The sequence below is a fragment of the Quercus robur genome, chromosome 8 (genome assembly GCF_932294415.1).
Source record: "Quercus robur chromosome 8, dhQueRobu3.1, whole genome shotgun sequence".
In the NCBI taxonomy this organism is placed as follows: Eukaryota; Viridiplantae; Streptophyta; class Magnoliopsida; order Fagales; family Fagaceae; genus Quercus; species Quercus robur.
Window position 1 is genome coordinate 44,956,802 of NC_065541.1, and position 14,380 is coordinate 44,971,181.

Here is a 14,380-nt window from a genome sequence, read left to right on the forward strand (position 1 = left end):
AAGCATGAAGAATATACGAAGATAATGAAATCTAACGCTGGATTTGTCAATATTCGCATCCAATTAAAAAATATTGAGTGGTGTAACTTGAACCCAACCCTATATATATATATATATATATATATACATATCCAAATATGTGTTCAAAAACAACCTCATAAAATAAAATAGATTTATTACTAAAATGATAAAGTTATACAATTGGGTTTTAGAGCACTACTCCTAACAAAACCACTACAAGGGTGAGACATCCAAAATAAGGCAATCCATTGTAAAAGAAAGAGTTTACAATTTAGTACAAAACCTTTGTAACATAAACTCTACAATCACAGTAGATGTATTCATTGTTGCGACCTACAAAAGCCTCAAAACGTCCTAACTTCTTCTACATGAACCCTTTCACAAATGATCCATCCATGTTAATGATTAGATCCTTTGACTAACTCTAATGCACCTCTTCAAAGATTTAATCTCTAGGTCATGGTTTAAAGCTCTTCGATTACACGTATAGATACACACCTAAAGGATATTTCAAATTTGAACTCATGGGTATGTACATAGGATGTAGGCCTCTAATTTTTCTCTATGTATTTTTATGGGTATAAAGCTAGGGGCAAAACAATAAACTCATGTATACCTCTATATATATATATATATATATATCAATAATATGTTTTATGTAAGGTTAATTAAAACTATACTATACGTATGTTTTATCAATAACATGGTATCAGAGTAGGAGGTCCTGAGTGGCTAGACAAGCAGTGAAAGTACCTTGTTGAGCCAAAGTAGCTATAGAACTAGACCCAACAAAAGTAGAATGCAAAGACAAAAGGTGATTGTACTCGTCCTCAGGAATAGAGACTACTCTGGATGTTGGTGGAAGTGACTGTGAAGGCGGTTCTTCAACTTGAAACTAGCTTGGTGAGCCAAGGGTTTACCATACAACTCCCAACAGAAATCTATTATATGATTCTCACCATGCCAATAAGTGCACTTACGAAGGTCACGTCCTCTACTGCGACCCCCTTGTTCACTACTATGACCTCCTTGGTCACAACCTCCACAGCCTCAGCCCCCACGACCTCGACCTCCATGACCAACTCTATTACTCCCCAAATAAGTTCTTTAGCCTATTCCCAAACAAGTTTAGCAATTGATAAGAAAACCAAACTACAATTGATCTTTGACTTCATGTTATTCCACAAGCAACTCCTAATTTATGCATTTTCAACTCTCCAATTAGCATATTTAGAGTTCGTAGACATAGGAGGTTCCCGAATCACATAATCGAATTTTTTTTCTACCAAGGAGAAACACTTCAACTGCTTGAGCCCATTGTGCATAATTATTCCTATCAAGGCGAATGGAGGTAATTGAAAGCATATCAGGAGATAACATAAAATGAGGTTGAGCAGCACCTTTCAAATCCATAACATGTAAACCTCAACAAGACAGGAAGAAATTGTGTAAAATAAGCATTCATGTAGTGGACTTCCATAGGCTTTTTATACAAAAGCATTGACTTTAGAATTATGAATTTATGATTTTGATCGATCAAACAGTCGATTAAATATCTGTCGAGATCCTTCTTTTGATCAATTGAGATTCAATCAATTGGCAGTCAAAAATCTTGACACTAGGTATTTTTTGAGCTGCATCTTCACATTTTGATCTTGAACATTGTAACACAATACAAACTTAGAGGTTATTACACTTTCAAGAAATTTGCCAATCTAAAACCTAACACACCTCCTTTGAATAAATGTTCTCCCTCTCTCTCTCTCTCTCTCTCTCTCTCTCTCTCTCTCTCTCTCTCTCTCTCTCTCTCTCTCTCTCTCCATGTTTATGATTTCTTTTTAATCATTAAAAATATTATTTAGTTGAAATTATACTCATGGTTTAATAAAAAAATTACCATAGTGTACGAAAGTATAAAGGTTTTGTTAATTAATTTATATTTCGTATTAAGTGTTTTTTTAAAGAGAAATTTCATAATAAGTGTTTATGTATTTTAATCACCATCTCTTTTGTTTATTATTTTAAGTATTCTTATTATAATTTTGAGTTATAAAAACAAAAGCAAAAAATTCAGACATCTTCATAACATATTTGGTTTTCTTTTTGTTACAAGGTTATTTTAATCTGTATTATTTATTAAGATTACTAAATAAAATTTTAAGAATTTCATTCTTACCTATGAATTTTATCTGATTAATATTGACATCTATTTTATCGTATCATTGACATAGGGTTATTCTAACTTATTAAAAATTTACTATTACTAATCATGTAAATAGTTTTGGGCCATATACGAAGGATTTCACTAGCTAACTTCATATGTGTATACGTACTTTATTTAATGCAAATTTTAAATGAAATCTGGAATGAAAAGTTTTGGTTATCAAGTAAATATTATTATTCTTTCTCTAAAAAAAGTAAATATTATTATTATTATTATCTTTATTATTGTAGGAGCCCGAAGATTTGGAGCCCAAGCCCACTAGGAGTAATGGGTTATGCTTCTCAAACCTGGCCCAAGTCAATAAAATTTGTAAGAGGTGAGAAAGAACAACAACAACAATGGGCTTTGCCCGAGGGCATGTACAAGGAGGAATCTCGTTTTTTTGTTTAGAAACAAATAAATACAGGGTTCTCTTCGGGTGCTCCCGAGGAGACTAGATTGTACAAGATTAGTCCTGTTCACTTTCTTCTTCCTAGTGTCTTTTTTTTTGCTTCTTTTCTCTCTCCTTCCTTTTTCCAATCCCCATACAATGCTCTCACTCCCTTTCTTATATACCTCTACCTTCATTGCATCTTCACCATCTATTTCTACTTCACATCCCTCCTTTTGTGACACTTGTTACCTTTCACATCTAAAGCAGGTGGTAGAAGAGACCTGCTTAACTGTGGCTTACACTATTCAAGTTACTTCCTCATTAATGCAGCTAATAAAACTGTTCTCTACCATTTAATGCAGATGCAACAGGCTACATCAAGCCAACAACTTCCCTACTGCCTATTGACTTCCACTCTCTTTAGATTCTAGCTTCCACTTAGAGTACCATAGAGTACCAAGACTCATTTCTTCTTCTCCTCGGGTGGCTTCCTCCCTTAGACCCGTGGCTTGCAGTATCACCAAGTTAATGCTGCGACCTTTCGAATTCATCCTCAATCCTCGAGTCAATGGTGCAACTCCTCAGCTTCCTCGTCGGTCCTCGGTCCTCAAGCACCCACAATTATTATTATTATTATCTCCAAATCAAATTCTGAAAATTATATAGACTATTAGTATGTTCATTATTAAAACCTATATGTAAAGTAAAGAAAATATTTCACAAATATCATCAAAATTAAATAATGAAAAAATTACCCTAAGTTTTGTGATAGAAGTCTATCGTGTGAGACCAAATTTTATATAAAAAATTAAAGTTATGATTCATGGAAAAAAATATTTTTTTTAAAAAAATTAAAAATTGTTATTTTAAAATTTTCAAACTTTCAATAGAATTTTAATTTAAATAATAACTTAAAATTTTTAGAACTATGGCAATAATGTTCCACTTATAGTACATTTATAGTGTAATAAGCTCTTTTGTTATTTTCTTCTTAAAAAAGGGTATTTTGTTATCTGGAATAAAAAGTCTTAAATGTCTATCTATAATATATATTAAATAAAGATCCATGATTTTTGGTCGATGTCATAATAATTTGCTAAATGTGTATATATAAGATATTTAAAATCTTAATATCTCTCACTCTCTTTTGTCACATCTTGTTTCATTAAATGGTAGAATATATTCTATCTAAAAAATATTGTAGAGTATATGATTCTAAAATAAATTGGTAGAATATATAATTCCATACACAAACATACTCATAATAAATGCTTAATAGCAAATTATACAATTTCATATACAAACTCAATTATAATAAATGCCTATTGAGAACCAGTGCCGGCTGAACAGTGAAGTAAGAAATGCAGTCGCCTAAGGCCCTAAGTACAAAAAAGACCCCCAAATTTTAACCAATAAGATTATTTATAATCAATAAATAAAATAATATTTTTTTACCAGATGAAAAACAAATAAAAAATAGAGAAAAATGCAACGTCCACAATATTTTTTATAACACTTTTACAATTATGCTAAGTAATAGGTTGTTACAACCTGTTACTGATGGCAAAAAAATAATTATAGTGATATTTTCAAAGAGAAAAAAAGAGTTTAATTAGCAAACTTTTACTAGTTCTCATCTAAGTCCACCATTAACACCATTTTTTTACTTACTATTATCTTTTTTTTTTTTGAGAAACCTACTTACTATTATCAATCTAGCATATCAACAAGTATGAAAAATTTTGTCAAATTTTTTCTGTTTATAAAATTTCTAAAAAAAGAAAAATTTCTATGTAGTTTTTGTTAATTAGTAGTAATTTTGCATATAAAACAAGATAATCAATTTTCGCCTTAGGCCTCCAAATATATTAAGCCGCCCCTGTTGAGAACTATCATAATGATCAATTTTCATATTTAGAAAAAAATAAATAAAAATAAAAACTATTTTATGTTAAACTTGTTTGTGCATTGTATGAGTTATTGACCAGTGTAAAATAAAATTGTAATATGACTAGACATGTGGCATGAGGAGAAATATATATATAAATAAAAAGGAGAGGCCACAAATTTTTTATATATAAATATCATGTTAATAAAAAAAATTATTGCAAAAGATCAGCAGAATATACCAAAATTTGTACAGATAAGATTAAGCAACATATGAGGTGAAAGGATACCATCTAAAGAGAGAGTGAGAGATTGCATATGTAGGGATTCCCCACCCCAGTAAAAACAATATAAGAACGAAAAGTTAGGAAAAATTCATCATGAATGCCATGTGGTCCAAAGTCCATTAATCATCAGAGGTCAACCATAAAACAGCTCAGACACTTGGGTTAGAAATTAATAACATTCCCTTAGTTACCTTTCAAGGGAAATTTTTTTTTTTTTTTTTTGGGGGGGGGGGGTGGTGTGGGGGGTAGATGTTGACTTGAGTTTCAATGTTAATTTATGCTGCTCAAACGCAGATTATGTTATTGAGTATGCATATTTAATTAAAGTTCTACGTTTAGTACCTTGGATAATAATTAATAATTAATAAGAAAAATTGTGCTTAATGTAACATAGTTAAGCTCAAACTCATAAATTTAAACATTTTAAGTTAAATGATATATTTATATGTTATATTAACTACTGAATTGAAGTCTCCTTAAGATAATTTCTCCCGACACGATTGAACATGCGCCTTCATTTGCTAGGAGGAAAAATAGTTGTAATAATGTTATTCGATGTATGATTGTTGTCATAGGTGGTAATTATAGATCGATATGACAATCTTTACCTGATGAATGCAAATAAAACTACTGCATAGAAAGAAAAAAAAAAAAAAAGGAACTCATGAAGACATTATTGGCCAAATTCTGACATGCTGCACGTTCACGTCATTTTTGGGTCATGATTATTAGAAATTAACAAAGGCATGAGGGGATGTGTATGAAAAAGGAAAAGAATGATTAACAAAGACAAATGAAAAACAGAAACATGAAAAAATGGGAATCTGTACATTTTTGGACATTTTGGACGCCCCAAGGACACTCTACACAAATAAAAGCAACAGTCAGCATGACAAAAAATATGGTTTCCAAAGAACTAGTACTATTTTTCTCCGCCCATGATTTGGCCTTGGAGGCTGTGAGGTCCAGTAGAGAAAAATATAAATGGTTGTAGACCTACCATCTTTCATCTTTGTTTTCAATAATATTCTTTCATTTACCAAAGAATCCACACAAAAAAATATGCTAAATTCATGGATAATTCCGGTCCCTTTGCAAATTAAAATAAATTGGGTAATTTTATAATGATTGGAAAATTTTCTTTTGTTGAATGTATAATGAGAAATAAAGATAATTGTTCGTATTATCTCAAAGAGGAGAAGTGTGTGTGAGTGAAGAGTGGAGTAGTTTGACATGAAGAAATTAAATAACACTATTCAACCATAAGGAATCATGAGTTGTGGCTGTCGAAAAAACCAATCAACTGGATTTGGTGTAAATTGGGTTGGTATAGCCCTGCTTGGGACAACAATTTCTCTATTCATATATTTATGTGTTATTATAGTAAAATTTGTTTAAATGATGATGATATAACAAAATTCAATCCCTTAGAACGAATAGATAAGATCATAAGATTTTAAGAACTTCACTCTAGAATAACCATAAGAACTTATATAGAGAAGAGAATCTAGTCCATATTTGAGGGCTAAATACAAACTTTTCACTCCTTGTTTCAGTCCTGCTCTTTATAAATGTTGCAATACCAAAATAATTTCACAAAATTTGTCCTGTCTTTAACAATAATTCATGTCCAATCGTCTGACCCAAAGCACAGAATCAGTGCCTGAGCTCAATTAGTGTTATGTTGCGGCGCCTTGTCTTGTGGCCACCCAAATCTAAATTGAACAAAGACTTTAGTGATTAGTGGAATACTTAATAGGTTTTGATGCAACACCTGGCTATCTCAATTCTACTGGAGAGGATTCCATGGTTTTCCTGAATTTAACTTTCTTCCATGGCAATGCTTTTAATCATTGTTGGTGAGTATTCTGTAATGGTAGAGTTATTTTACTATTTAAGTAAATCTTTTTTTTTTTTTTGGAGAATTTCTTTTTTTTTTTTTTTGAGAAAAGAATATCATTTTTTTAAATTATATAAATACAATAAAATTTTAATATATAAAGTCCGCTCCATAACAAATGTTCTTTATTATTAAACAAAAACACCAATTGACCTATAGTATATAAGTATTTAAAACCCAAATCTCTTTTTTAACGACAAGATATGGTGATATATAAAAAAAGGTGTATAATTTTTTTGACCATCGAATAAATCTTTTTTAGATTCTTACGGAAAAAAAAATAGTACATCGGACGGTTACAGTATTCAGATATAGACAGAATTCAGGAGGATACACACACATGGGACCACAAAAAATTGGTCGGCTGTCATCTTGATAAAATTTGACGTGTACCTCAGGTTTCCCTACTTTCAAATCATGGCAAGTGAAAATTTAATCAGTTTGTGCAAAAGACTACCACATTAGGCTTAATGCCAAATATGATCACATGCCTTACCTAAACTTTTATTTTCACTAGAAGTGTGTGTGTGAGTGTGAAGCATATTCACTAATCCAAATGATTTAAACAACTTTTTGATTAAAATGCTTTTGTCCTAACTCACATGTTTATGGACCTAATATGGTGTTATTCATGCATCAAAGAGAGGAAGGTTGGTAGAGAATTGAAGGAGGAAAGAAAGTAAAGATCGATGTTTAATTACCTATAAAATTAATTAACATGCACAATGTGTATCATGGCATTCATGTAGTACTTTTATCTATCATTTGAATTCAGTTCGAGTTCTAGAGTATAGTATCTCTTATATTCTAGGGTTTGTGCGCACAATCCAGTTTTCCTCTTGAAAAAGACAACCACAGCAAGACCAAATCTTATCATAAGATCTCATTCACATTTACCCTTCTACTTAAATGAGTCAAATATAAATAGCGCAATACCAATACTAGCTAGTTCCCAATTGTTGCAACTTGTTTTCACCAAAGTTAACACTGTACTTGAGCTCTAAAAAAAAAAAGTTAACACTGTACTACTCCCACTATAAGAAGAATAAGAATAGCAGCAATAGTAATAGTAGGAACAACAACCAAGCAAATTCATTGTCTATATTAAACTTATCACATATTTTGGTACATACATAACTTTTATTATTAATAGAGTTAATGGGATTGATAAATTCTAAGCACATCACAACTAAGCTTGTCCAATTGCACTTACTAGTGATTACTAACTGACCATATTAGCTGGGGCAATAATGGTAAATATGTTTGCTTAGTTAATTAAATGATAAGGCTTATGTTGACAAAGGCATACAATAATTGTACGCTTAGAGGGGAAACGTATAGTTAATGCTGATAGCACTAATAAAAAAAGGATTAATTAGAGCGAAAGATGAAGAAAAAGATGAACAGAAAGCAACCCATATGGCCCCATGGCATGTCTACTCAATAGCCTAATGATGTGATCTTCATCTTCCTCCACTCTCAAAGCCTATTCCTTTCACCCACACCTGTTTCTGGCTTTATTTAGCAAAATTAAATTTACCAATCTTCACTTATCACCACGATGTCTAGTAGTGGGAAAGATTTGGCAGAAGGATCATCAAGTTCTCCGAGCGATCATCACCACCACCACCACCTCCACCAGCAACAGCCAGCAACGCCAAGCCGGTATGAGTCACAGAAAAGAAGGGACTGGAACACTTTTGGACAGTACTTGAAGAACCAGAGGCCCCCAGTTCCACTCTCTCAGTGCAATTGCAACCATGTGTTGGACTTTCTTCGATACCTTGATCAGTTTGGCAAGACCAAAGTTCACCTCCAAGGTTGTATGTTTTATGGACAACCTGAGCCGCCTGCACCTTGCACCTGCCCGCTAAGACAGGCTTGGGGTAGCCTTGATGCTCTCATTGGGCGCCTCAGAGCTGCTTATGAAGAGAATGGAGGCTCACCAGAGACTAATCCCTTTGCTAGCGGTGCAATCCGAGTTTATCTTCGAGAAGTGAGGGAGTGTCAAGCTAAGGCAAGGGGGATCCCCTACAAGAAGAAAAAGAAGAAGACTAATCAAAACAAGGGAAATGAAGAATCAAGTTCTACCATGCAGTTGGCTTGATTCCTTTGTCTAGCTAGATTCAATATGGTAACCCCTATATCGCTTGCTTTCAAATTATATATGGATGAATAGTGTTTGCTTACAAAGTCTAAAATCTTCAATTTCCAATAATCACGACAGAAGCAATAATTAAGTTAATCTGATGAACTACAATCTCTATTATTTATTCATGTATATGTATATATATTGCAGCCTTGAATTTGATTTGTGGGACTCGGAAGATTGTGAAAAAGAAATTATAAGTGAGAATGATAACCATTAAATTAATAAATTGTAATTAAGTTAGACATTAGTACTTTGTAATTAAGTTAGACATTAGTACTTTGTGAAGCTACATCATCGATTTTCCAATATAGATTATCTTCGCTTCAAACAAAAACCCCTTAAACCCTAATTTTAATAAGCTCCAGAAGATTGTAAATGAGGAACTAGTACCTGAGATGGATTTTTTTTTTTTCTTTTCTTTTTGTAACTATAACATCTTTTTAACTCTTAGAAACACTAAATGCAAAGATGACAATGTAATTTAGCATCATTTACTCTTGAAAAATTCGAAATTTGTTGTGATTACATTGAGAAGAATTCTCTTTCCTCTCTCGTGCGTGTGCGTGCATACACACGCTCACTATAACATTAACTCTTAGAAACACTAATTGCAAAGGTGGCAATATGATTTAGCATTGTTTATCCTTGAAAACTTTGAAATTGGTTGTGATTACGTTGAGAAGAATTCTCTCTCCCTCTCTCACGCGCGTGCAAACTCACACACTCACATCATGTAAAAAAAAAAACACTGTTTGTTGTGCATTGATTAAATATGTATTATTTGCATTAACTTTTCCCTAATTTGGCTCTTTTGAGATTCTGCTGATTTTGTGCCCCCATGAATGGTCAAGTGAGATATCATACAGTTTCCCATGTTAACATAAATTAAATAGACAAATGATTGAAAACAAATGATTAATTAAGGTTTAAGGTTTCTCACTGAACTCTAAATTAATATATTAGTTGTTCATGCATGCTTTTTGTATGGCTTTTCTCATATATAAGTTTACATAAATAAAGTCATCATCTAATCGAATCTCCTGGATGTAGGAGAAACCCAATGCTAATTGAATATTAATTGTTTTCTTAATGTTAATTACTCCCCCGCTTTGACAAATGCCCCCACCGGTTGCTTTTCTTTAGTGCAGAAGATCTATGCAAGGGCAGTTTTGATATTTTGTACCTCCATTTGTAGTATTCCTTTGTACCTTCACTAGATTTGCATTTGTCCAATACCAGATTTTGTGGGACAGTAAGTTTATTCTGTTTTCCTCAGAATGCTTTAGTCTTGTACTCTAAAAATGCATTGGGTCTGATTAAAAGGGAATTCTTGTTGGGGCAATCAAATGCTTGAGCTTTGTGCTTCCCAGTTACCTCTCACTTAATAACTTGGTTCTTTTACCACTATATATGTTGCTCAATCTCACATGTTAGTGTCGGTCCTTCATGGGGAACATCACATTTAGTACAAAAGTCATACCTTTTTTGTAATATATGCATTAGGTTAATAGATTGGATGAAAGTTCTTGGAATGATGTAAGTTTAGTTCTACTCAAACTTGTATACTGGAGCTATTATCATGTACTTGCAGCATGTATTAATTTATGTTAGCAGATATCTAGGTGGGCTTATTAAAAACTTTGGGACATTCTCAGATAGTGTTGCCTTTAGAAAATGTAGCATAAGGAAACTCTTTAAGATATAGATACATCCATGAAGTAGAATAGCATATATTCACTCAGACAAGGATTTGTTAGCTAGGGTTCTCTAGTTGATCCAAAAGCTCTAGTTGATCCAAAAGCCAAGAAAAGTTATTGTTGATCGAGAATATTCCTGACAAATATTTTAAAATTTTTTCATACGGAAAAACTTGTTGCTTATCAATTATCTCTCCCAGATTTCGCTAAAGTGAATGTTGTTTACATTGTGTACTACCTTTTTAGTCTCCACCTCATGATTTCTAGAGAACGAGAGGGGCAAGGGGAGAACCTGGCCCATGTAAATCCTAGTCCATTGGATTATAAGCCTATAATCCAAAATGAATTATGTCAATGAATGATGGGAAAATGTGAGACTCACTATTATTTGAGGGGATGCAGTACACATTTACAGTACTCCTAGAGTAGAAAATACAATCAATAAGGACTTGGTGTAACCCCCCCCCCCCCCCCCCCCCTCCATTTTACAAGAAATTTTCATATGGTCCCTTGGGTTAGTGAAACATACGCCTCATACGCTGGGTCAGGGGATACCTTCTCCCATTTTACACCCTCCAATAGAAACATGCCACATCAGTATTTCACTAATAAATTAAATAGACATATTACACACAATCACTCCCTCCTAATACACCCTCTTTCCCTCTATCTTTCTCATTAGGTGAGACCTCCACAACCGAACACTTAAGCTTTCATCATAGCCACCCAACACTACCACCGACGGAAATAGCTCCTAAACTTAAGCTCTTGTTTCCTCTTCTCTCTCTCTCTCTCTCTCTCTCTCTCTCTCTCTCTCTCTCTCTCTCTCTCTCTCTCTCTCTCTCTCTCTCTCTCTCTCTCTCTCTCTCTCTCTCTCGTGCTAAATAGAAACTAATGGCACTTGGTGGCTGTGGTAAAAGCTTAAGGTTTTGGGTGGTTCGAACCTTAAGTGAGAGAGATAGCGAGCTAGGGTAGTGGAAGCAAACCACCACCAAAGATAATGGCAACATTAATTGATGGTAAGCAAAGCTAGAAATTTGGCCGACATCTTCGCGGTGTCTCTAACGGGTTGGAGATTTGGTGGTGGTAAGAAGGAGTATGGATCTAATGATTGTGATTTGAAAAAATGTTTGTGAAATAGTTTTTTGGGTGGTAGGAAAGAGTATGGGTCTACTGGCTGTGATTTGAAAAAAATGTTTGTGAAATAGAGTTTTTTGAGTTGTTATTGTGTGTGGTAAGATTTATTGATTTTTAAATAAATTGTTGATGTGGCAAGCTTTTATCGTATAGTGTAAGCCATGGGTTTTGCATCACCTCTTTATCAATTTTCACTTCTAGGAGTTTTCTATAAGGGAAAGGTTTTGCTACATACAAGGGTATATGGCAGCAAAAAGAAATGGACAAATATTTAAAGTCCACCTGGTATGCACATAACCTTTAAACACATATCCCTTTCCTTTTATTGCCACATACCTCTGTATGTAGCAATTGTTGTATATAAGTATGCAACAAAACATTTCCCTTTTTATAATTACCCAGAATGATGAGCTTAATTGATTGAGTTTTTGAGCATGACAAAAACCATAAGTAATTACATCAGCTAATCCCAGATAAATGAATTAATTCTAATCTTTAGCAAATAATGTTTAATTGAAAGTTAGTTTGTGGGTATTCATCCCGTGCACTTTGTCTACAAAGGAAAAAATTTATCATGCTAAATGAAGTTCATAATTTTCAGTGAATTGTGTACATGCTCCACCCAATGACAAACTAGTGCATGAATTATGCTACATGTAGTGGAACAGCCCTTTACGAGATAGTTCAAATTGCAGATGGACAAGTTCTATAACGTGTTCTCAGTATGTTTGGACATAGAGAGAGAGAGAGAGAAGGTCGTTTCATAAGCTTTCATATCACGGCGTATGAGTTGAACCTGATTTCATACATTTTCCATGCATCTCATCTATATAAATTAATGGAATGAATACTACATTTTCAAATATTAAATGCATTATGCACAGTTTAATTGGTGACTCCAATTATTTCTTCTGATGACTTCAGTGTTCTTGATGAGTGATTCTAGTGTCAGTTTGCGACGTTCTGACAAAAAGAAAGATGTTATAGGCATTGGATGCCAAGAAAATACAAAAACTGGAAGTTTCTTTTCCGTGGGACATCAAATTCCACCTAACCTCTTTTCTCTTTTCTTCTTTCTTCTTCTCTCTCTCTTTTTCTTTTTTCTTTTTAATTCTTCCTTTGGTTATGGGTGGGGTTTTGTGAACTTTTAAACTGATTTTATTAACTTTTTGCAGGATCTTCTGGCAAATGAATGAAATGGAAGAGATTGCTAAAAAAGAACTCTATTGAAGTTGCTATCTTTACTTTGACCACCGTATTTGCCAACTTTCAAGTTAGGGAGGTTTATCTATATAACTCTCATGGCATATATGCTGATCTTAAAAGTCTCCATTTTATTTGCAATTTGGGAATGTAATAGCACTTATTAGAATTCAAAGTCGTTATGTTACTGTTGGTTTTGCCTAAGTCTGCTACTGGCTGTATTCAAAATAGTAGTAATAATATCACCATGGTATTCTGTTTTGTCTTCAGTACGTCTTACATGATACATTATCACCTTTTGTATAGCTTCCCTTTCTCCTAAACCCTACTAGGCTATTACATATTTACAGTTAAAAGTAGCACCCACTTTTTCAAGAAATTTTTTTTTTTTAACTTTCGCCCATCTTGAACGAATTTCATATTACAACTCTTACTTATTGTTTAGATGTGGCATTTGAAAATGAAAATATATAGTATGAAGAGGTTCATTAGGCTCTCAAAAGAAAGAATACCTTTAGAGGCATTACATTCTTGTACATTCTCTTATTGTTTTACTAACTTATAATCCCTGCATATGCAGAAATGCAGTACATATTACTACTTAATAAGTAATAGGATGTACACATTCTTTGTATTACATAGAAATATAATAAGTTTGAATTTAGTCTTTTTATATTTATAGGTTTCGATGCATGAGTTTGCAGGTAAACATGATTGACACACAATCAAAGTATAACTAGCTTATAAACATTTGCATATGCAAGGGTATAGTACACTCACACATAAATAAATTTGAATTAAGTCTTTTTTATATATATCTTCTATGTTTAGACGTGGCATTTGAAAATGAAAACATATAGTATGAAGAGGTTCAAAAGTTCTTAGAAGAAAGAATACCTCTAGAGACATATATTCTTGTACATTCTCATGTTATTTTACTAGCTTATAACTTTTGCATATGCAGAGGTGCAGTACATATTTGTACTTAATAAGTAATAGGACGTACACATTCTTTATAGTACATAGAAATATAATAAATTAGAATTTGATCTTTTTATATTTCTAAGTTTAGATGCATGATTTTGCAAGTGACACACAATTAAAGTATAACTAGCTTATAAAACTTTTGCATATGCAGAGGTGTAGTACACACACATGAATAAATTTAAATTATGTCTTTTTTTATATATACCTTCTAAATTTTGATATATGATGATGCATGTAAACATAATTGATGCATAATTAAAGTATAATTGAATGATACTTGGCATGAAATTAAAGTGTTTTTAAAATATAGAGACATTTGACATTGAATAATAGGATAATTAGAATAACACTTAGTATAAAATTAAAGTACAATTAGAATCTAATTTGTATATTTAATTGAACTTTCACCTAGCTTCCACTTTAATATAATATATAGGATATATGATATGGTTGGAAAAAAAGTCACTTGCTATTAGGAGAAACCATAGAGTATTTCTATTGTCTCAGTTAAT

The 14,380-nt window shown here is 32.7% G+C and overlaps 1 protein-coding gene across 1 annotated transcript; it reads left to right on the forward strand.

Moving 5' to 3' along the window:
• Nucleotides 1-8,119: 8,119 nt before the first annotated feature.
• Nucleotides 8,120-13,150, forward strand: LOC126695687 (protein LIGHT-DEPENDENT SHORT HYPOCOTYLS 10). The gene is made up of 2 exons (XM_050392517.1): nt 8,120-8,826; nt 12,854-13,150. The coding sequence occupies exon 1, from the start codon at nt 8,254-8,256 to the stop codon at nt 8,797-8,799; it is 546 nt and encodes a 181-aa protein (XP_050248474.1). The 5' UTR covers nt 8,120-8,253; the 3' UTR covers nt 8,800-8,826; nt 12,854-13,150.
• The last annotated feature ends 1,230 nt before the right edge of the window (nt 13,151-14,380 follow it).